Source organism: Notechis scutatus, chromosome 7 (genome assembly GCF_049901735.1).
Source record: "Notechis scutatus isolate UNSWTSFEM ecotype Mainland chromosome 7, rNotScu1.2, whole genome shotgun sequence".
Taxonomy (NCBI): domain Eukaryota; kingdom Metazoa; phylum Chordata; class Lepidosauria; order Squamata; family Elapidae; genus Notechis; species Notechis scutatus.
Window position 1 is genome coordinate 8,709,467 of NC_142015.1, and position 25,473 is coordinate 8,734,939.

Here is a 25,473-nt window from a genome sequence, read left to right on the forward strand (position 1 = left end):
TCATAGGGTTGTTGTTGTGGGGGGAAACAGGAGGAAGGAGTGTTGTGTATGTTTGTCACTTTGAGTTACTTAGAAAAGAATAAAGGCAGAATTTCCTTTTTAAAAAATCTAATAAATAAAGTAAATTAGCCTCCAGCTGAAGGATGGCATTTGGAGCACATTGGGATCCGAAGTATTGCTTTCAAGAAATTGGACTGAAAGCTGAGAGCACTATAATGGTTGGAATATGGACAACTGGATTCCTTATGAAAGCTGAGCCTTAAGTAATGCAATAGAAGCAGATATGAATCTGTTTCCTTTTACATAAAAAAACCCTAAAATATCTATTGCATTTTCATTTTCTCCTGGGGCATAAAATAGTAACTCCTGATATTTAAAACATTTAATCTGCTTAGTGATGTTCCAATATTTTGATCCAGAGTTTTGGAGGAAGAAAAATAGACCTTTGTCTTATATAATCAGAAGATTATTATCTGTACAGTGTTAAATTAGATTCTGTAATGTTCTTGAGAGCAACCGGTATCTTTGATAAAATCATCTCCATAAAGTCACTGAACCTTTGCTGGCCATTGGAGAGATGAGAGTCCAGTTCTTACAAGTCTGTAAACTAGACGTAGAAAAATAGACCTAATTAAAAAGCCCTGCCAAATCCATTTCTGGTTCAAGTTACTATCTGTAAGATGCCCCAAAGGGTTCATCTTACTTGCAGGCCTGTGTTCATCTGTGGCTTATAAATTAGTAGTAGGCATAGTTGGAGGTATAAAACTTACCTCACAGGATTTTGTCATCAGATGGAATCAAAGGTAGTCTCAAAATTCCAAATGCAACATAAAGTGGTAGGGTTACTTAAGTATTTTTCACCTATGTGTTGTAAGACTCAAATTTTCCTGCTCTAAAGCCTACTGCTCCTTGGACAGAATATTCTGTACCAGCCAGCCCTGAAGTTGCATAAACAGGTTCTTGGCATATAGATTAATTATGCTCAAGAGGCTTATAGGGTCTACTGAGTTTCTTAAACTAGGAGTGATCACTTTCAGTACCCAGTTGCTAGGAATGAGGACAGTGGCTAATCGTGCGTTTTCAATCCACGTGCTTTTTATTGCAAATTGTGAATTCTCTAGAGAGAGAAAATTTCTAAATAAAGGAGACAAATTCAGTTTCCCCCCAAAAGGTCCTTATCGTGATTTCTTATCTAGGGCTCCAGAAATAACAATTCTGGTTACTTTACAAAATTAAAACACTTTCTTAATAATGTCTAACTTCTAGTATTTTTAAAAATGATTTCTAAATTACTAATTAGAAACATAGAAAGTTGTTTGCATGTACCCTTTTCAAGAATAGTTCACAATAATTGGGAGTAAATGAAACATTTTATTTTTTTCCCAGTTATCAAAATTTTTTATGACTGCACATTTCTGCATTGTGTTAAATGCTCTATTTGGACTTGGCCTGTAGTTTCTGATGAGATATCTGGCTGTTCAATAGGTTCCTGGGTAGAACTGCAGATGAATGGGAATGGGAATGATAATGACAACAGCAATGCAAAAAATGGGGGTCTAGAACATGTTCCTTCGTCATCTTCCATCCACAACGGAGATATGGAGAAGATACTTCTCGATGCTCAGCATGAGTCTGGACAAAACAGTTCAAGGGGTAGTTCTCATTGTGACAGGTAAGCACCTATGTTTTACATTTTTAAAAATATTTTGGAATGAGTTATTTTTTGGAACTGTCACTAGTATTTCATTTCCTAGAATGCAGTTTTAGGTGGACTTATGCCGTATATTAAGCCAGATGGTTTATGTTTATTTGTTTGTTTGTATACATACACACACACACACACACATACACATTATATATATATTGCTATATAAATACGTAAATTGTTTTTATGGACTTTGACCTTTTTCAGTTTTATTTAAGTTTCTTGTATTATATAAGGAAGGCTAGAAGGAAATTCTGAAGGAAAAATATTTTGTAGTTGGATAACTGCCCCGCATAATCAGTTGTTTAAATCTGCTGTTTATTTTGCAGTAGATTCTTGCTATTTATGGAATAGGTTGGGGCCAAAACCTGTTTCTTTACTAAAAATAATTATGTGGGCAAGAATCCATTATGTTTATATTGTATTATATTAAAGTGGTGATAAAATTAACAAGGCACTAAAACCACAGAATTAAAAAGTCAGTCCTTCGTTAGTACACTAGGTCTGTTATGTGTTATATCTGTGCCCTCAAATTGTCTGCTTCTCTTAAGATGATTATCTTCACTGCTAAAAGTTTGAACCTTGTTTTTAATAAAATGTTCTTTGTAGCCTTGTTTTTCAATATGCTATGAAGCAGATCTTCATCAGATCACTGAAATTGCATGTGTTAGGAATTCATGCAGCTATTTTACATAAGAAATTCTCTACTTATTTGTAGTCACAAAGATAATAAAACTAATAAAAGCAACACTTTTTAAGTATTATCAAAATATACTTTTTTTCTATAGTCAAATTGTAGAAATAGAAGTATGTTCTGCTAATGATTGTTCATCTCTTAATATGCTGTGCATCTGATGATTAATTATCTTAATCAGATTAAAGATGTCTTAAACATCAATTTCAATCTGATGCTGGTATGTTGCTTACCAGGGAAGAGACCTGGTTCAGGAATTAGATACTGAATGATTTAGTGGAGGTGGGTGTAACTGTATTTCCTCCCAGGAAACAACAGAAGAGGAGTTAAACTCCTATAAAGAGGAACTCCTTATTAAAGGAAGAAGCAAGGGAAAGGCACATAAATAGAGACAAGGAAAGTTTTTCAGTAGACACATGTGAAAGTTAATTATCAAATAGGTAGGGTAAACAAACTGATGCTAAATCAGGCCACTATAAAAAACACACCAGAAATTGAATTTCCTGCCACAAAAAGAATAGCTTTTTAATACAGAGTAGACAGGAAATAAAGTCTCAAGCAATGTGAATGCTAATTATTTTAAATAGAACTCACATTTAATATCCAGCAGTTGCTAACAAAATCCTTCTTTGTAACTCTTCTGCAATAAATTACTGATCAGAAATTTCTGTATTCTTATGTGCCTGGTTAAGTTATTTCAAATCCACTTGCCAAGGATAGTCTTAACAGCTAATGATACATTTTTGTGTTGCTGTTATCAACTTAGAACATAAACGTTTAACTGCTTTTGCAGTCCTCTGAGAAAGCACCAGATAAAAACTGTTTGAATTGAAATTTCCAATTTAGAGGCCAGCCAAAGCCACAACCAACACATTGATGTACAATCATTTGTTTCATACAGCAGATATATCAATATTGGCTTCTTCCTCAGTTAAAATTATAAAGTAGTTTCGTGTGCATTTATTCAATTTTGGCCATGTCTATTTCCTCAGAAGAGAATTAAGAATGCTGTTTTCTCATTGGAGCTCTCTTAACACCAGTGTTCTCTCTGATAGACAAGCATTACCTGTAGAGAAATAAATCTGATTTGGAAATCCTTCTAGACTCATGGTTCCTCCCCAAGCTGCAGGTAGAAGCTGTGGCAAAGAGAACTTTTGCCCAATTTCAGATGGGGCACTAATTGCACTCTTAACCTGCTGCAGAAGGATCTGGTTGCAGTAACTCTTGCCCTCTATCACTTGGTTTGATAAACACAATGTAGGGAAAGGAAATTACGTTAAAGGCTACTTGGAAACTATGAGTTGGTTTTCAGGTACAATTTAAAGTTTGAGTTTTTAATCTGTGAAGCTTTTTATGGCTTGATACCAGGTTATTGCAGGGCTGCCTACTCCCAACTTGAATCAGTCCAATCGCTAGATCTCTTATTGAGAAATTCCCTGTAGTTCTTCACTTCTGACAGGAAAGGAAAGTTAAGGAAAGGAATAGTCTCCTAGTAGAAATCAGACTATCCCTTTCTTTGATAGCTTTCAGGAAGAAACTTTAGGAAGCTATTCCTCAGAGAGTTTTAATGATACAACAAGCTGTACTATCTTTATTTATATTGCATTGATCTTATTCCTGTTATATCCAAAGGTTTTATGGTTTAGTGATTAAGTTGCAGTTTTAATGTACTGTAGATACTTTATTATCTGAGCCACTGAAAACTGTCATATTAATAGGATATAAAAACATTAAATAAATATATCTTTTGTAATAGGTGTAAATGAAAATTAATAACACCGTAGTCACATTCTACAGAAAAATAACAGTGATAATATCTTTCTTTTCTGCAGTCCTTCTCCTCCAGAAGATGGACAGATAATGTTTGATGTGGAAATGCATACAAGTAAAGACAATAGTTCTCAGGTATTTTCCTTCTGTTTATCTACAATCCTGTTTGTGAAGGATTAAGATAGCACAATTTTAAAACTATTCTAGCAGTGAGTTTTTACTGACTATCTAATCCTGATAAATAAATTTAATTGTATTTTTTTTCCAGTGGAGAGACACTCTTTTTACTTAAAATGAAGTTTTTATGCTCTTACAGGCATTTAACTTGTATTGTTATTGCATGAAGTCTTTGATAACATACTTGAGTATCTTTGTGCCACCAAAAAATTATCAGTCAGCAACTGGTCATTTAAGACAGCTTCAGATAATATATTAATTCTTATGGCAGGGTAACTAAAGTTTTGAACAAACTTTTTGAATTTTGATGGTAGAATATTAATTTAATTAAGAATATTGCTCTCACCTTGTCATATTTTTAGAATTCTGTAGTAAATTGTCTGCAACCTGTAGATGTATTTGTTTCATTTCATGGAGACTTAATGGTTACAATTACACTTAACTGCTATCTAGGATTTCAGGATCTTCAAGGTGTAGGTCCATTGTAAACTGATTCATATAAGTCAAAGCAATAAGAATATTATTAAATATAGGAAGAGAAGATGACCAGGCAAAGAGATAAGTTATATTTAGATAAATATGTAACAAACTGACCGAACAAATTCAGTTTTTGTTAAACGGAGTTATTTTCCCAGCTGCATTTTGAGTCTTTCCATAATTTCGGACTGATTTTAATGGCTTATGTTTATTTTTTCTATTATGATAATTACTTTTTGAAATAAAAGAATGCATGTGATAAAAACATGCTGTGGGCTATGTAAACAAAATACAGTTTCTTGTAAATAGCATAAAACTGGTTCAAATGAAATATTTTAGTTGTTCCTGATCTGAATTTTTATAAGACTGTCAGAATTGCCAGCATAGTCTGCCTATCTCCTGGTCAATGTTCTGCAGGAAATACTAAGAGAACAATTGAACTGAACAAATTACATAATTTATTCATTATGTACTTTCAGTCTGAAGAGGAAACAGTAGAAGGTGAAAAGGAAGTGGACGTTTTGAAGAAAAGTTCTGACTGGGTATCAGATTGGTCAAGTAGACCAGAAAACGTTCCTCCCAAGTGAGTTGAAATCCTTTGTAATAAATATACTTTTGCTGTGAAGAAATGTTGATTGCAACAGAATATTAAAATAATTATTTTAATTATAAGCTTCAGTAAGCTAAGAGTAAACAACAATCCAATCGAGGAACCACTAAGACCACTCCCACCAACATTAACCGGGCAAGCCATAAATATGGCATATCCCACTAACTTGTCCAAAGGCTTACCTTTAGAATGAACTACCCAAAGCCAGCTGTTTTGAAATGTTTTGCACATTCTAGGTCCCTTTCAACTGAGCTACTAAATTTTAACTAAGAGGTTTTTTTTGCAATTCTGAGGCAAGAAATCCATGAAAACTGTTGACCATACCCTTTAGATGTAGCAGTTCTTTTTCAACTCTACCTTAATAAAAGCAGAAAAAAAGGAAAACGTCCCTCCATGACATAATTTTTGCATAATTTGTCTTACTACTTTGGCCTTCTTTGCCCAAGGTGAAATACAGCAAAGCCGCTAAAACGTTGCTCACCGCTGCATTCCAGGGAATTAACCATCAATTTGCTTACGTTTGTTGCCTTGCTTGTTAACAAAAATATGCTGGGTTTGTTTTCTAGAAATGAGTCAAACCTAGCTGGGGTTCTTCTTGATATAAATTGCCTACCTTTATAAGAGTGAAAACGGTGCTTTGTTCATCAGCAGCATGAGAAAATAACAGCTTCTGTTCCTGTGGACCTCTGTAGTCTGATCTCATTACGTATTCACCATGGAAGCAAAATTGTTCCATGCTTGAAAATATCGAAGAAGTAATTTAGCAAGACTTAATAGTTTAATCATGGCTCACTAATTTGAACTTGTTGTTTTCCTCATTTCTGCTAAGACTGATCTAATGTTTGTTGGATACCCAAGAATGCTGTTCTGTTTTAAGATTCTTAAATTTGGAAAAAAAACATCTATAATAAAATTCAAATAAAGTCTGACATGCAGAATTTCTGTTATGAAACATTGGGATGTTCTGTTAGAGATTTCTTAGCTATTGGCCCATGTTTTCATGTCTGAAAGAAGGCTTTCCATTACAGTTCGTAACTCTAGCTTTATTGTTGTTTTCAAGTATCAATATATTCTGTACAATATATTCTATCCTCCCCCCACTCTTTCAGGGAGTTTCACTTCAGACATCCTAAACGAGCAGTGTCTTTAAGTATGAGAAAGACTGGAGCTATGAAAAAAGGTGGCATTTTCTCAGCTGAATTTCTTAAGGTTTTCATTCCGTCTCTGTTCATATCTCATGTTTTGGCTTTGGGACTAGGGTAAGTATGACTATATACATTGAATGATCAGAATGATGAGGATTATTTTCAATGGTTCTTAAAGCTTTGAATTCCAGAATTGTTCCCAGCAACTTCCAAGAATAGTGCCGGTGGGAGTGCCAGTTTTTTTGAAAAGAGAAGAAAATAAGCAAATATTATATAGCAGAGTTAGTATAGGACTGCCTGGAATGAGAGGTACATTATAAAATCAGCTGCAGAATGATGGGGAGAAAAACCCTAAAATATTTCCCCATCATTCTACTGTAGAAGAAAATAAATTCCTGCTATTGCTTTTCTGAAAGGGTAACCCCAGCTCCTCCTGGGTTTCTTTGGTTCTCTGTGAGTAGGTTCTTTCTTAGTACGAATTGACATTAAGTAGGAAGTGCTACTTTAACAACAAAAAGCAGAGCTAAACTGCAAGAAGTATTTGATTAAAGGATGGATGTACATTATAGATGTCATGACTGCTTTTCTTAATAACAATTGAAATTATCATGAAAAAACCTGGGGACTTTTTGGTGGTGATGATTGGCAGATACATCAAGTTCTGCTTAGCTGCCAGGGATTTTTTTTCCTTTTGAGTTTTTATTAAGGAGCTAGCTTAGGAATAAGCAGTAGAAACAATTATAAGTGTGTTTATTACGTTATACATTTTGTATCAATAGCTGATAAACAACAAGAACAATCCCTACACTTAGTTAAGGAACAGTTGTTTTCAGAATGTTTTGAAAATCTATAGAGGTAATTTTCATGTTTCCTGATAATGTTACAATTACTTATCCTTTACCTAATTTAAATGGTCCCAACAATTCCTTTATTGGGAGGAGGAGATTGTGAGGAATGGTACTTCTGGGATCTACTTCGTTATGTTTTATGTTTAGATCCATGTAGAAAACCAGAGATAATGACTTTCTGTATCGACACCAAGGAGCTCATAGTATTTCCAAGCAAACAGCTACTCTTGATCTGTTATGTTAATATCAATCTGTCAGTGGTTATATGCTCTAGAACTTGCGGCCCATAGGCTGGATGTGTCACAGGCCTTGCCCACCCCATCTCCACAAATGGGAAAAAAAGTCGTGAAACATGATGCCGCGAATTTGATACCCATGTGCTACAGAATTTAATATATTTCATATTTGTCCAGATTTATAAATAAAGAGCAAACAAAATACTTCAGGAATGCAGGAGAAAAGTGTGCACAGTACCATGTGCTTTTTCAGATACCAGACATCTACTTCTAATTAAGGAAATGGAAGTAGGAGATAGCAACAGCACTTAGATGTATATACTTCTTCATAGTGCTTTATAGCACTCTCTATGTGGTTTATAAAGTCAGCATATTTCCCCCAACAACGTGGGTCCTCATTTTACCAATCATGGAAGGCTGCATCAACCTTGAGCTGGTGAGAATCGAACTACTGACAGCAGAATTAGCTTGCAGTACTGATTCTAAACACTGCCACCATGGCACAGATCTCTGTCTACCTACACAAAATAAACCATAAGAGTTTTACCATTTTACTTTTGTTGCCAATTGCAGGTGCTAATGATTATTTTCTTCAAAGTATCAATGTTTCCTTAATTTTAATTTTCTTGATGGATGTTAGAATTGCAACATGGTTTGGAGGAATAAAATAAGCTGAAAAGATCTTTGGGGCAGGGGCAGTTATAAGTACCAATGTACTTTGCTTTGCATTTCATTGCAGTATCTACATTGGAAAGCGACTGACCACACCTTCAGCTAGCACTTACTGAAAGAAGCAATGCACAAATCCTGGAAATCTTGTGATGATCTGTGAAGGAATTAATGTCCTACTAGTACCATTGGAACTTGAGACAATTCTAAGCATGATCTTCCTCCCCCTCGCCAACCTTCACCTTTTTATAAATATCCCGGTTCCACTAACTTTTGGAATTCAGTATTGTGTTGGAACCCTGTGGAGATGTTTCACTAGTTGTCTTTTCCTGACCACCTTCCGTATCCTGCAGGACACATCAGAGTTGCCTAACCAAGTTTACAGTTGCCTACATGTCTCAAGGGCTTCTTTCAGTGCAAAATGCCACCAGCAAATTATAATTGTTATCAGTGATGCCTCTGCCATTTCTTTATTACAATACCAAATAATCTGCCCAGTGCTTAAATGAAATCTTCCCATTTTTAAAAGAGACTGATAATTAACAGAACCTGCTTATAAAACAAAAATAATTGGCAGGTTTATTTTCGCTCTGCAATTTGTTTTGCAGTTAGTTGTCTTAGGTTAATATTTTTTTTAATTTCAGGAGGCAAAAACTTCACAGACATAAAAAAAAATTAGAATTTGATTCCTCGGCAAGTTTGAATACCAAGTACCTGTCATTAGGTTGTGTTTCCATCAAGTAGTGAATTTATTTCTGATAGCATTGGCCAGCATTTAGGTTTTTAAAAACTATTTCATTATTTGCATGCAAAGAAATTTCTAGTATTCTTCTGCATTTTATTTAATGGAAGTCTTACTTTCAGAGTAGTTTGACTTGAAGTATCTTTGAAGTATTTAGACTCCATGTAAAAAGAGATACCTATATATTACTTGGGAACAGTCTTGCAGTTCTATTTTTTTTTTTAGCTGTCTTCTGTGGTTGAGCTCCACTTCTATATTCATGGTTTGAATCTCTCATTTGCAATTGCTGAAATCCTAAGGATTTTGGTGTCAAATCTTTATTACAGTCATAAATAGCATAAAAGATTTTGGGTAATAACTTAGAAATCTCACTAATGGGAACATTTACTTTGTTTTGTTTCAGATACACTTTTTCCCTTAATTCAAAATTTTAAATTTGATATAGACCAATATTCCTAAATAGATTTATTTTGATGTTTAAGCTTTATAGCATCATTTTGAAAGCTTTCCTTCAAATTGAGCTCTCCTTGTATTTCATGGAGAAGCCCTGTAGTTTGCTTAGTCGAATATAGAAATAGCTTGCTTTTCTTCCACAAAGTTTTTTTGACTTCCTCATTATTCGACTGTTCCTTGTGGTTCCCACACACAGAAGTACTAACCTTGCCCATTTGTATTTGATGCCAGACTTGGTTATCCAGGTGCTTGTGTGTGTGTGTGTGTGTGTGGTACCTGCTGAGGTTTTTTTCCCCCCTGCTCATGCATGTGCTCTGCATGTTAATCAGAGCAGGAGGTAGCACCTAGATGACTGGGCCTGGGCTTGGAAGGTAAGCAAAGTTGGATCTGATGAGTATTTAGAGGGAAAACCACATAGCAATGCAAAGATTGCAGGCTTGACTTAGGGACTCAATAAAAACCAGAAGAAGCTATTGATAGGTCAGGTCCATATTAGTTGCCAAGAAAGCAACAGAGGCCTGTTGAGAATGTCCCTCAGCAAGTAAGCTTAATTTGAAGAAGGCTTCACATGCTACATATTGAGGTAAGCATGGCTAATTTTAAAACAGAATTCAGTAGTCTGCAATATTATTAGACTGACAACAAATCTTATACAAAATCTTAAAATTGATAAGACCTCTGAAAACTTAATAGTGCAAGAATGATAGCTAGTACCACCAAAATAAGCGAAATATGTGACGTGAAGAGGCTTTTCATGATATCCATTCCTAAAATATCTTTGTTTCAACCTTGTTTCTTTATAATTTACTGTAAATCTCAATCTTTCTCTCTCTCCCCCTTCCATCCAGTAAGTTATGCATATTCTTGAAAACCCGTGAGAGGTTTTTTTCCCTTTCAGCTTTGAATAGTAGCACTTGTATTACTTTATTTCCTGTGTGGATATTGGAATAATTTTGAGGTGATTAAATAGAATAAGGATTGTTTAAAGCAACAATTAAAAACCAAGTGTAGAAGTCTAGAGTACTTTTCAAAACCAATTATTTTATTGCATTTTGTTATAATTGGAGCATGACATACGTATAAAATTTGGATCATGTTTATTAAAAACTGGGGGGGGGGGGAATCACTTCTGCCCAAAATACATTATAATTAATCTGCATGATGCTATTTGATAAGCTAGAAGGCGTATATGTTAGTGAATCAATACCTTCAAGGCATCTGTGAGATTAAAACTGATGGAAAAAAGTCATTGGCATTTATATACCTGATCACTGTTGAGCTTGTTGCCGCTGCAGTGTTCCAAAGCAGTATTTATTACTAACTGATTAGAAGCTTGAAATATCCTAACTTTTTATATTACAAAATGGACCAGTTTGTTAAAATTTGAAAGAGATACCAGTTGTAATGCTTTGTTTAAGTTAAACATTATTAAGTAGCTTTATACTTGTTTACAGTTTGAGGGGAAACACGACTCATTTTTCAAACAATGAATGAAAAATGGGATGCGACATTTGTACATAGGATAAAGCAGAAATGCGTAAGCTCGCACATTAGAAGAAGTAGCAGGCTGAACTGCAACACTAAACAACGCAAACAAATTCAACTATTTACTACTTTTAAAAAATGAAAACCGAACACTAAGAAATCACTTTAAAACAACAACAACAAAAGACATATTGCTGAAATTATTGGAGTTAAATGAGCCAAAGTGATTATGCATTCTTCATCTTTAGTGAGCACTTTGTAACATGATAATATACAGTTTACAGTACATGTAATAAGGTGTAGCTATAAAATTTTGTGCCATTAAAGCTGTCACAAAACTGAATTTGGTGGTTGCTTGTCAGTGTTTTACACAATATTTAGTTCATAGATTTCTGTGGCTGCCATGACACATTGCCAGGAAGTCTTCATAAGGATCGTGTTTAGATGTACAATATATGCTAAGTATTTTTTTAAAAGAACACTATTAAGGTTTTTGTAACAAATGTGAATTCTGTGCAGTTATAGATACATACCACAAACTTGCTAAGACTTGAAGTTGGTTGTTAAATGACCCATGTAACTGCAAATACAAGTTTTTTGCTCCTTCAAAAAAAACAAGCTTACTCCATTGAGTTAAACATCGAACAAACTAGTATTTTACCATGTGTCTATGGAGATTTGCAATCATCCATGACATGGTTGCCCCACAGGTGCTTTTCCAAAAGGTAACTGGACTTTATTGGGTTTTTTTCCTTGCAAATATTTTGCTTTTCATCCAAGACGCTACTTCAGTTCTAATATTTTACCCCCATCCACATGGAACTTAATCATATTAGATGTCCTGTCCTTATATTGTTCTATTCACTTGGCAAGGATGTTATCAAATCTCCAAAATATATTTGTATGTGGGATTCAAAGTTGTAGTTTGATGGTTTATGTTCCTGATTTGACTTTTTCTTTGATTAGCTATTTATTTAGCATATGGCATACAATGTCAGGAAAATGCTACAAATGCTAAACACAACGCAGTCCTGGCAATCTGGATTACCTCTTCCTACATCATTTTGCAGACTGTAGTTGGGTTAGCGGTTAATATCCAAGGATGGGGTAGGTGAGGCTCCTATTTGGAAACTATGCTCCCAATCTTCCCACCTTCTGTAGCTACAACATCATGGGCAGGGAGGTCCTTGGTTGTAAGTGCATATTGTTATAAGATTAACTTTTAGAGAATGGTTGTAGGAGAAGAACAAGAAGGACAGCTTGAGTTAAAGGAATGTGTATTCCTTCACATATAGGTTGGCCTTGGAAAGTGGCAACCTATTCATAAGAGTTTCCTCATAACAAATTTTAATTCCCAAATGAGTTTATGGGCCTTTTAAAGCTTTTTTTTTTTTTTGGGGGGGTACGAACCAACACCTGTGATTGGAGCTAGAAGAGGCAGCTAATAAAATAATTACAATAGTAATAAATCTGAACTCTGAGGTATATATTTGGCCTTCAATTCAATTAATGGAACTACGTGGAAGAAAAATAGAGCCTACAATGTAGAATGGTTTAGGGAAGGAAGCACCCCAAATAAGCAATATATGTGAGCATAGTGGAGTTACCATTTAAGGAGTGGTGGTTCATTAATAATTAGAAACACCACTGCAGTAGTTACCTCAGTACATGTCATTAATTGGTTTCAGGAGGTGCAACAACTATTAAAAAGGATGAGTCCCAAACAAACTACGTGACTTATTACATGACCCTTTGTTTCAGCCAGGTATAACTTTGTCCCTTACATCAGCATGGCTGATTTCCTGCCCATTCCCTGCTACTGTCCCCCTCTTCCTATTGCAGTGTGTCGTGTTTGAGTACTAACCGAACACTGGGACAACATTTTCATGTCAAAATGCATCAAGTACCAAATTTGATGAGTTTTGAAACAGTCGAGTACTGAGCACTGTAGTAGGTTGTATTCTTCTCCTTAACTTTGATAGAATATTCGCACCAAGGAAGCTAACAGTCTGATGAATGATACCGCCTCTACAAAGTAAGGTAGGCCAATTCAAACAAAGGGCAGAAATTTCCCTTGAGACAAATATATGTCTTAGTATTTGCAGAGTAAGATGGATACAAGCATGGCTTGAAACTTCCTCCCAAACCTGTTCTTCACTTCAGTGAACATCTTGCAGTACATAATTTTGATGTTTGCACATGACATCCTAGTTTTCTTCTATTGTGACTAAATAAAATTGGTTATGTGTAGTAGAATATAATTATTTTTATTTTTGCTTTTATTTATTGAACAGTAGTTAACATTGTCAAATGTCAAGTAACTGACAAATCCATGATCATTTTCACTAACCTTGCCTTCCTTAGCTTTTGATTCTCTGGAACTACAATTTGAGGCTGACTTTTGCAAGATGACCAATCACATATATGCATGACTGTAATTATTAATTGAGTGATTCGACTGACCAGACTTTTTTTTCCTTTTGGTTGAAGATTATCTCATAAATAACTTAAAATTTGAATTTTTTTTAAAAAAATAGGCTTATTTGGATATTAACCAATACCGTATCAACTATTCCTTTTTCCTAATTAGGTATAGATAATCCCTTTCAGTTTGTAGTCATTATGTAAAAGGTCTATAATTGTGATGTTTTAATATGTTACAAATACTGAAAACAAAGCCAAGAAGAATAACAACTTCTTACACACAAGTCTTGTCTAAAGACATAGTGGATGTCAGTACCCACATGTCAAATATAAGACATAGATGTTCCAAGTCTTGAAATCAGTAGCAATCATGAGCGAATAGGCGGCAATATAAATCAAATAAATAAACCAGCAAAAGCTATATACTTTGGGGATGTTCTAGAAGTTGGAAGCTTCTGAATGTGAAATGATTCACATCAGGCTTGGCTGTATCATGGTTATCCAAATGCTCCAAATATATTCCTCAAAGCTGAATTAAAGTATAGCTACCCAATTTTAAAAGGAAATTTATTTTAAAAATCCACAGAGGCAGATGTAAGAATGAATCAATGAATGAACAGAAAAAATATGAGTCAAATAAATGAATAATGAAAAAAGGTACAGGTAGTTCTTGACTTAAGGCCACAATTGGGACCAGAATTTCTGTTGCTAAACAAGATAGTTGAGTCACACCCATTTTATGGCTTTTTGTCCAACAATTGTTAGAGAATCACCGCAGGTATTAAGTGAATCGTGTCATTAAGTGAATCCAGCTGTCTCCATTGGCTGGTTATCCAAAGCTGGTTGGAAGGTTGCAAATGGAGGTCATGTGAGTCTGGGATGCTGCATCCATTTTAAATACCACTAGATTGCCAAGTGCCCTAATTTTGATCAGGTGACGGTGGGGAAGCTGCAGAATTGTAAGGACCAGTCATAAACTTTTTTCAATGCCTTTGTAACTTCAAAGAGTCACTAAACAAATGGTTGTTAGTTGAGGACTACCAGAATTGCAAACTGAAAAGAACAAATGAATTAAACTTTTGTTCCTCGCATAATAGAGAGATTGGGATAGGCACTTTAGAATTGATTTGATGACTTACATAAATCCAACAGTGTAAATCAGGGGTGTCAAACTCAAAGCCCATGGGCCAGATCTGACCCGCGGGGCCGGCCTGGAAATAGACCGGCCTGCGGTGCCTCTGGCAGCCAAAATGATGCAAGGGGGCCATGTGCATCCCTTTTTGACCAACAGAGCTGCAGGAGGCTGTCCAGGCCGAAAATTGGGCGTGGGGGCCACATGCCCCCGAGCCATGTTTTGGCCAGGAGGATACTGCAGGAGGCATCCGTCCCCCCGTTCCCCCAAGCCAGCCTGTGGAGGAAAACTACAATACTGATCCGGCCCTCGAAGAAATCAAGTTTGACACCCCTGGTCTAGATTGAAATTCCCCATCAATGATCCTTAGTAGGCTTGAGAGGTAGAAGAATTTTGGGTGTGTGTGTAAAAGCTAGCTTTTCTTGTTAAAGTGGGTGAGATGAACAGGCAGCGCTACTTTTAGATGACATCATGCAAGACTTGAAACATGCATTCAATGTGTCTTAAAGGCATGGGATTACTCATCCACGGAAGCAGCATGTCACAGAGGCTGCTTGGATCCTTCAGCAGAGTGAATTATTTGTGTTCCAGCACAGGATGGAGAACATGACTGTAACAGAGCTGAGAAGGGAAGTCCTTCCATGCAAAATCTCTCAGAATTTCCTGGCGTGAGGGTTTCTATCATCAAGGAAACCTCCACAATTGGCTGGAATATCAGTGGCCTGATTGATTGATGCATGCAGGCCTGGCTTATTCTCCAGATATTTCAAAGCTGGGCTGCTGTTCAAAGAGAAGCAAGGGCTTTGATGCTTTAGTGAATCTGTCTGCTCGTGTCTGAGCTCCAGAGAGACTGCTGTGCTGAGACCAGGAACCATTTAAAGCCTTGCCAAAGCTCAATAGGAGTAATATTCAGAATGAATTATGATTATGCTGCAGCCGGATTCCTGGTTTGATCACCCAGCTGTTCTTACAAAGCTCTGGTCTGGAAAGGATTTTCAGTTCTTCATTCTCAATCCCCCAAAATACTACAGCCCTATTGAAATCTGCCTCTGGATTTATTTCCTGCTTAGGACATAACTCTGGATGTATATGTATTTGTATGTGTGTGTATATACATGTATATATGTGCATACACACGCATTTACAATGTTATTTACATTCCATCCTTTGTTTAAGAGTGTTAGAATTGATAATGATGATGAATCTCTTTGCCGCCAGAATTGGCTCATAGATTTAAAATGTATACACATTCATTCACATGAATATTGGGCCTGTGCATTGGGAACAAACTTCTTTACTCCCTCCTTTCATCACACGTGGAAGATTAGAAAAACAAAGAGCAACCTAACTCCATTAACATAATTCCCAACAATTCTACCTTGCCTGGTAATGGTAGGAAAACCAGTTCTTTTTTCTGGAAATTGCAATGTGAAGGAATGAATATATGTATCTGTTGAGAGTCTTAATTCTAATTAGACAGACTTATATTTGGGTTGTATTAATCAGAAGTTAAGTACCTTGGTGCAAGGGAGTTTATTGTAGCAACAGTGAACTTGAAACCAATGCGAATGGGCAGCTTGAACTTCTGGCAAGATCACTTCTGCTAAGATTGAAAGGGGTGGAATGAAATTAATTCATTACAGAAGAGAGGAGAATTATGGCTTGAGATAAAATAATCCATCTAGGACAAGGGACCCAAGAATCAAATCCAGAAAATGGCAGTAGCAAACCAGTCTGTCTAATAGCCAAGAGATTAGTTTGGATATCAGATGATGGCATCTTCAGATTAGGTGAAGCTACTGATGAAGAACATTAGTCTTCATATGCAGCTCTGGGGTTGATAAAGCAGGTAAAACTGCATGGACGTTATTCACTGATCCCGCCAGTCCTAAAAGGGGAGTGCCTTATTTTATGAAAGCACATATGGTTAAAACTTAGAATGTGAGAAACACACCCAAGAAAAGCTGAAACGCTAAAAAGAGAAATTACATTACTATTGAATATTTCAAGAATAGATGCATGCAGGAGAACCAGAATGGGCTGCTGTAAATGACATTCAGGCCATGAGATCATACAAAGGATTGGAACGATGATGTTGCAAAGTATGTTCCTGGTTATCACCCAATAAATGACACAAAAATGGGGAGTCTGGTAGCACATTTTCCAGCTAACAAATGTTATTGAAAGGCATAAGATTTCTTCACCCAGTACATGGAGTGATTACAGTGAGGTAGGATTTGACATGAACTAGGCAGGTAGAAAGGCAAGGGGAGATAGGGTTATTAGGCAGAGTTTACATGTGAAATAAATGACATACAAATAGATCGTATCTATGAAAATTAATGGCTCTTGAGGAAATATTGAAGTTATGCTAGTCTGTACTGAGGAATTATGTGGCAAATTACATGAGTTATTAAATGTAACATCTGACACAGGGCTACTAATAGTTGGAACGCAAGCTTTAGAGAAGCTGAGAATCTTAGAATTACAGCAAGCTTTGGAAAATCTTGGAATTACAGGAAGTTCTGGACAAATGCAGTTGTGCATTAGTAGAATTTTACAAAGAATTCTTCATTGTCAACACTTTCTCCAAACAACATAAAAACAGATTCTACAGCTAGAAAACTTTGGAAGTAAATCTACTCAATAGAAAACATGATGAAAAAGCGATGATTTAACCAGGATGATTCTAAGTGCAGACTATGCTAATCAATAACCGTGAATTATGTCAATTATGGGCTAAACATAAAATTGAAGACAGTAGGTCCTCCACAAAGAGTTGACCTAAAAGACATATAGTCAGAATATCACATCAATATAAATAATAGATTGAGTTTGCTTAACTTGTATAAGAGAGCTTGAGTTGCTATAGGAAATGATAAGTAATTTTATGAAACTATTTCATTTGTTCCTTAAAACATCAGAAGACACTATAGGGCAATTAAATGCAAACATTCAACTTGGATTAGGGAGGAGCTGTAGCTAACAGCTGGCAGAGAGCACATATTTCATATGCAGAAGGTCATACATTGAATTTCTGCATCTCCAGGGAGGTCTAACAAAAAATCCTGCCTGTAATCCAGAAGATTGACTCTGAGATCATACTTGCTAGATATGTGACCTGATACTTTACAAGGTAGATTCCTATACCTTATAGAGATTCCATCTGGTCTGATTGTATTTCTGATTATAGACATTCCTGATAATAAGTTACTGAGTAAAGAGACCAACAAAATTATATGGCAGGAAGAAGAATTTACTTCCTTTTTCATCCCACAGCCCTAGGCTGGATGCAACCCAAACATCACAGTATCAAACAGAACAAGGTTTGAATGTCTGGGTCTTTTCCCAGATTAAGCAGATTTAATGATATGTCATTGTCTTTATGCCCAACATGATGGGTTTTGTTTTGCAATGCTACCTCACAATTTAACTTGTAATTTCCCAAAATACTTAATTCTTTACTTGTACAAGGTGCCTGAGAATTGCTTTCTGAATTTCACTGGTAATATTTCTGAGATGATTTTGTTCTTGGAGATCCTTTCCATCATCCTGAAACTTCCCTAGCTGTTCTAACTTCTTAATTAATCTTAATTAATCTAAGTGTCCTATTAGGATTGTATTAAAGCAGGGGAAGGCAGAATGGCTGCATGGCATGGGATAAAGAAATGCATGTTGTTTAAATAGACTCCTTGGTGCCCTTGTATCCAAATCAGAATAAACAATAAAAATGCTGTTGTTTTTAAAAAGCATATAGTTGTTTGAGCTTCAGTTAAGGATTCATTGAAACATGATTTGACATCCATGGATATCTAAACTTTGGAGTGAATCTGGTCTCTGTTGTCAAAATAACAAGACTCAAAGAAAAAGAAGGGAAACAAGGAATTGATAAGAAACTAGATAAAATGTTTTGAGATACAGGAATCATCCCAAATAATATAATTTGGATAACTAATGGATAATTAATTGATATAATTAGCGCATTTAAATAAGAAAGGAAAGGACAATATAGGTCTCTGAAAGGGCTCAAATCTGTGTCTCCATTTCTGAAAATTTCACCTATTTTTTTTTAAAGCAAATTCTACTTCATTAAATTGAAAATGAACAACAGAGGAAAATGCAGCAGAAATGTTGGGTGGGGCATTGATTGTTTTGAGAGATGCAGTTGGAGGCTTCCTCCTTTGAGGATTTCTGTCTCAAAAAGTGAATATTCAAATATCTGGACCAAATTAGGCTCTAGGGATGCAGCTGATACACTGAGATTTAGTATTCTAGTTTTCTTTAGTATTTTAATATTTTCTAAGATTGCTTTTGATAGTTTCTCAAAATGGCTGTCTCCAAATATTGAAAAGAAGGAAGATATTTGGGGGAGAGAGAGAGAGAGAGAGAGAGGGAGGGAGGGAGAGAGAGAGAGAGAGAGAGAGAGAGAGAGATTACAATGCAATGGCTCCTTCGTTTAAGCCAAGATGTCAATGATTTCCTTAAGGGAGGGTAATTACTGGCAGTGTGCTTTGACCTCTGGTGAACAATGAAAACAGAGTGGCTAGGCCACACAAACCTAATATTTAATGCAGGAGGGCAGCAAGCCAAAAACCTTAATGATAGTCCTTTGGGGCACATACTGTGAGATGAGAAAGCTGAGTAATGGAATAATTCATGCTTCTTTGGGGGGAGCAAAGTTCCATAGAGTGTTTTAACATCCTCTCTCATGAATCAAAACTATAAAGAGAAGTTCCCACGCTCTTAGTGCTGGGTGAGAAATTGAATAATAGCCTTGTGCGAAGTCTTTCTCAAGGCCTCCTTACATTTGGACGGTTGGAGTGTCCACATCAAGGAATCATCTCAATTTGGAAAGTCTAGCCATTATGCCCTGAACTGATATGAGATTGAAGCCAGTTTAATTTTAAAACTCCTGTCTTGAACAAAGGAGCCCCTGCATGTTCATCTCTAGATTTACTGTGACTGAATCCCTATGCATTTTGCTTTGATTCAGAGGGCAACTTACTTAGTTTTTTGTTAAAGAAGCCCTTTCAAACTCTAAACAGGTTGGTTCAGTGACAACATTTGTGATTGGGCACACATGTTGGGCTAGATCACAGTGTAGCCTCGTTGTGGCTTCATGTGTTATGTACATCTAAATTCTGTAGTTTAAAACTGGCTTATGATTTAATACAGTATGTGAATACAGCTGATAGTTGCTCATTCAAGACATGGTTGTTAAAAGATTATTCAAAAACCGTTTTTAAAAAACATCATGGCTTAGTTCATCCTAATAAAGATGTATTTTGGGAATTGGTAAAGGATGAGTGTTCCAAAATATTTTTCAGTAGGGAAGAGAATTTCAGAACATTAAAATTGTACAACAGGACAATTTTGAAGTTTTTAAGGTGCTCAGCGCCTTGTCCATGTTGGTTCATATAATAAAGAAAAAAAATCCTTTGTCTTGGAATTTTGGCAACTAACTTTTGGCTTTATATTTTGTTGCTGGTTTGCTTTACTTTATAATGGGTTTTTATAGTGATTGATATTATTGAAGCATTTTTATATGGTGAACCTCTTTCTGAAAGAAAGAGATTGTGGCAGAGTCAAGACATAACTTTGTAACAGGGTAGGAAGTGGAGATGGAAGAAATAAATGTAATTTATAGAGATTCAGAGAAAGAAAATGACTTACAGGTAATCCTTAACATATGACCCTTGGTTTAATGACCATTCAAAATTACGACTGTGCTGAAAATAGTGTCTTGCAACCAGTCCTTGCATTTACGACCATTGCAGAATCCCCATGGTTATGTGATCAAAATTCACTTGGCAACCGAGACATATGATAGTTGTATCACAGGATTGCCATGTGATGCACATGGTTACAGCCTTCCCAGGTGGTTTCCATCAAACAATGTCAATGGGAGAAACAGGATTTCCTTAAAGACCATCTGATTCGCTTAATGACTGGTGATTTGCTTAACCTCTGCAGCAAAAAAGTTCCCAGAATCAGACCCACTTAATGTTCGTATCTCTTAGCAATGGAAGCTCCAGTCTCGATTGTGGTGATAAATTGAGCACTATCTGCAGAGGAATAGCTGGTCGAACAACTTTAAACGCTGGTGACAAGGTTGGCATCATCAGGCATTGTAGATAATAAAGACGATGACTTTGGCACAGAGAGATACAGTAGTAGCTGTTGCCTAAGCAAAAGAGTCTGAAACATTGTTGAAGTCTAAAACATCCAGATAATAACTATAAGAAGGAGGAAGACATACAGCACAACCAGACACGCGAGATTCTGTCACAGCCAATCTCAATAAAAGTAGTTTTAGCTTCCTTGTGGAGTTGTCTAGCAAGCAGGGCTGATAGGCTTCTTCCGAGGATCCCAAAGATCACAGCCCTGGGGGAAGCACCGCCAACCTGCAGAGGCCTCTGCTCCTGCCCAGTCATTTCTTTGCTGTCACTTTCTATTCATAAACCGAACCCCAAGTTGGCAAACCTTGATAGGAACAGCAAGAAGGAAAAACTACTTTTGTCTGTGGCTGTGTGCGGGAGAAAACCCAGGAGCTGTTACGAGAAACATCTTTTTAATGAGACGTCTCAAAAAGACAAAGCCGGATCTAGTTCAAGATTAGACGCCAGAAAAGTGAAGCTGCCCTTCCCATTTCTTACTGCAGTGTAGAGATTAAGGTATTGCATTTCTAGGAGAAAAAACCTGGTTCAAGTTTCTCCTCACTTCCAGGAAGATGACAATGGTTTTGAGTCACTCCCTGTCTCCTAGCTCATATTAGATGGGTAGCAGAAGTATAATACTTGACATACTAACAGAGTAACCGAATGACAGAGTTGGAAGGGACCCTGGAAGCCTTCTAGTTCAATCCCCTGCTCAAGCAGGAGAACTTATAGCATCTCAGACAAATGGCTGTCCAATCTCTTCCTAAAAATCTCCAGTGTTGGAGCATTCACAACTTCTGAGGGCAAATCATTCCACCAGTTTATGGTTCTCACTCCTATAGTTAAACCAAACAAACGAATGAATATTTACAATATTTACCATTTTAAAAAGCTAAAATAATTGATGGAATCCTAAACATAAGTTTAAAAATTACAAGGCAGGAAAACGTCAGAATATGCAGTAAAGCTGCTTTATTTTTTTGCCTTCAGCATCATAAACCAGACCAACGATTGTTCTTAATATATCTTCAGTTACTAGGCAGTGATAGCTTTACTGGCTGGACATGATATAATACCAGCTGGCTGGACACTATAAAAGATGACACTGGGATAACAATGGTGGATCTGAAGGAGGCAGTTCTAGGCAGAGGGGCATGGAGAGAGCTGATCCATAGAGGGGCCAAGGATCGGACACGACTGAATGGCTGAAAACAAGGATAGGTTCACTCTGTACCACGTATTAGTAGTCCGTTAGAAGCTATGTTTGGCCTCTGCAGGCAAAACAAATAGGGAACATTTAAGGAGAAATCTCTGCTAGCAGCATCACCCAGTCTTTGATTTTACTACTGGGAGTAGAATTTCCATTGTTAAGCATGAAAGATGACTGGGTGACTTTGAGCTAGTCGCTCACTCTCAGCCCACACCTCCTCACTAGTTTGTAACAGGAGGAAGGTATGTTGGGTATGTTATTTGTAAAAATAATAAAGGCAGGATATAAATAGATAGAGCAAAGGTTTGCTTCTCACTGTTAGAGATGGAGTTGTCTTGCCAATAAGAAGCCAATCTTCTGCTGATATGCTCTCCTATCTTAATGCAGTTGTACACCATTTTTCCTTGGCCCTTGCAAATTGTGTTCAGGTTTCCTAAATGGCCAAATCTGGAAAGCACTCCATTTCTTCACTCAGCTTTCCGTCTGGCACGGAAATCTTTCTTCACTATGGAGAAGAGGACAAAAGGAATTCTGGTTTTGACAAGACCGCAAAGGCCCCCGGTTTGATGATTGGTAACCAAGGCAACTGGGCTTTCCTTGAAATAATTGCTTGCTGCACCGACAACACCCACCTGCCCCCTCCATTTTGTGTAGAAAACTGTCTTGCATTTCGTTGGAAGGGGCATTGTGAAAAAAACAAAGGCAAGAAAAGGAGCTGGCGGTTCCACCACTGAACAAGGACACAAGTCTGGCCCTTTTAGCAAACTGTTGAACAAAAGATTAGAAATGGCTGCATCCATCTTGCTCACCCTTGCAGGCTCATTCAGAATTCCCCCTTTTATCTCCGAGATTCTGTTTAAAAAGCGGGGGGGGGGGTCTCCTTGCTTATTAGCTTGTGCTTGTCAATTTTGGCAAATATTTGACTGGGTGGATTAGTTTTCTGCTCCCATCAGCATGCCTCTTCTCCAGAGATGCTTCTAAAGATGATAAATTGAAGGGAGGAATGTTACAGTGCAGATCACATAAAATGAGTCTGGGGTCCTTGCATAGGATCTGTGAATAAGCTATTGTGTGTGCATTTGTTTTATTCTGCAAGGGGTGTAGATATGACACACACACACAGCCCAATTTTAAACCACTTCATCAAGTGCCAATTGAAATTGTGTTTCAATATATTTTCGAGATAAATGTTACTGGAAAGCCTTCTTGTAAAGGAGATACTATATGGAGAGAGGTGGAGAAAGCTTAAAGACACTCCCATGTTTAAAAATAAAATTATTATATCCTGCCTTTATTTTGTACAACTGGAGACAATGTATGCAATGGTTTTCCCATAATTTCATTTTATTTATTTAATATATATACTTTATTATTTTTACAAATAACTGAAGGCAGCAAATTTATCCAACACACCTCCCTCCTCCTGGTTTCCCCCACAACAATAACCCTGAGAGAAAGTGATCTGAGAGAAAGTGACTGAAGTAGAACTAGAACTCCCAATGGCTGGGTTCTTCTTAGCTCAGCACTTTAATCAGTACACCAAGCTGGCCAGTATTTTTTGTCTTTTCTGCCACCTAATAATCACTTGGAGTTTTGCAACCAACATAAGGTTGCCCTTTTTGTTGTTGTTGTTGTTTTAATTTCCTCGCAAATCAGTTTAGACTTTTTGGTAAAATTAGCCCAGGAAAGGACTACCCTGTTTCTCCAACAATACGACCTCCCCCAATAGGAAGTCCCAGCATGTTTATAGGCATGAAATGAAATTAAGCCCCTCCCCCCAAATCAAGGCCTATATTAAAACATGCAAAATGGGGGGGAATGGTGGGGGGGCTTGCCATTAGGAAGTACTTTTGTTGCATACCCGGATATGGTGCTGCCTGCGTTGACCCCGATATGAAGTGCCCCACCAACGCCGAGGTCAACATCCAAGCCGTCGCTGCCCGCCCGCCCAAAGATGCAAGGGGGGGGAATTAAGTCACCCCCGAAAAGACAGCCTAGCCATTTTTTCGGGGCTCAAAAAAAAAAAAGACCCGACCTTATTATATGAGAAACACGGTACTTTAAAAAATCTTGTGGAAAACAACTATAAGGAACAAAAATCATATTTTACCTAGTTGGGATGAGGAGGTGGTAAGGTGAAAAGGGAAAATAAAAAGATGAAAAGTATTCATCTTTACTTACTCAATGTATAATTACTTGTAAAGTATTGTATGTTTCTGATTTGAGAGTATGTTTTTTCCTAATCTGTTTTAAAAATGGACCTACGTATGACCATTTAGATCAGGGGTTTCCAACCTTGGCAGCTTTAAGCCTGGCGGACTTGCCAAGGTTGGAGACCCCTGATTTAGTCATTCCTTTTTCTTTTCTATGTTTCTTTCAAGACCCTCAACTCAAAATGCAATCTTGAAATATCAAAATGGCTATATCTTGTACTTTTTCTCAGCTCAGCTGTTTCAGCTGTCCTGGAAAAGAGGAGGCCAAGACCATGAGTGAATAGTTAGTGATGGGAAAATAGCTAGAGGTGAATCTCTAAACTACAAGATCTTCTCTTTAGAGTCTAAAGACCCTCCAATGCAACTGTCAAAATCTAATTCTTCCTGCTCTACTGACCTTTTAGAATAAATTTGAATATGAATTATAAATGAGTTTAACATATTTTTTTTAATTTATGCATTTATTAAATTTATATGCTGCCTATCTCACTGCTGAAGTGTTTCTGGATGGCTTAATACATACTGTATTTAAAAAAAACATCTCCAAAACTCACCTTCTATCACCTATCCCAACCCAACATGCACCTTGGTGTATTTCTTCTCTGTGCTAACTAATCCATCTAGATCAGATTTTTCCTTCTGATATTTTTTAAAACAATAATTTGATGTATTCGTGGTTCATTTACTTATCACCTAATATAGGTGATAGGTAAATGAACCATTTACAATCACCAAGCCTGCCCTTCAAACTACAGCAATATCTCTAAATGCATATTTACACTTTTAGCATCTCATTGTAAATTGCATTGCACATCTGGAATTTTCCAGCAAGGGTCCCAGTTTTAGAATTCTATCAAGAATTAAAAGCCAGGAACCCTTTAACACATTCAGGCTGTGATGTTATGCCTGCAGGTTTTGGAAGGAACCCAATGAAACGCAACAGGAATTATTTTTGGGTAGAACCAGAATTATGGTAAGGACTCCTTTATTAGAGCAACACCACAAGCTCCACGAGGCTCCTCCTTGAAAAAATGGCTATAGCAACTTCCTGAGCTTTTTATTTCCTGTGAATGGCAGTGGTGTCTCTGTCCCGCTGCATTCAATTCCTATTCCATGAAACTTTTGCTTAGGGGGAAAATTTTTCTTTTCAGTCATTTAGAGAGCAAGGCTTTGAGGAAAGAGACCATGTAGGAACTGCTGCTTTGGGCTTGCTCAGCTTGCATGTCACAATTTGGAGAAAAAGGAAAAAAGGTTTGGAAAAGCTGCAAACAAGCAGCTACAAATATGAGTGTTCGTTCATGGGTTTTCACAGAGATAAAGAAATT

The 25,473-nt window shown here is 36.7% G+C and overlaps 1 protein-coding gene across 1 annotated transcript in view; it reads left to right on the forward strand.

Annotated features, from left to right (window-relative positions):
* BNIP3L (BCL2 interacting protein 3 like) overlaps positions 1-11,354 on the forward strand; it is a 17,896-nt gene extending 6,542 nt beyond the window's left edge. Inside the window, exons 2-6 of the mRNA XM_026671325.2 lie at positions 1,486-1,672; positions 4,232-4,304; positions 5,303-5,406; positions 6,543-6,692; positions 8,402-11,354. Coding sequence (XP_026527110.1) covers positions 1,486-1,672; positions 4,232-4,304; positions 5,303-5,406; positions 6,543-6,692; positions 8,402-8,450 — 563 coding nt within the window. The 3' untranslated portion in view covers positions 8,451-11,354. The remainder of the gene's footprint in view (positions 1-1,485; positions 1,673-4,231; positions 4,305-5,302; positions 5,407-6,542; positions 6,693-8,401) is intronic.
* The last annotated feature ends 14,119 nt before the right edge of the window (positions 11,355-25,473 follow it).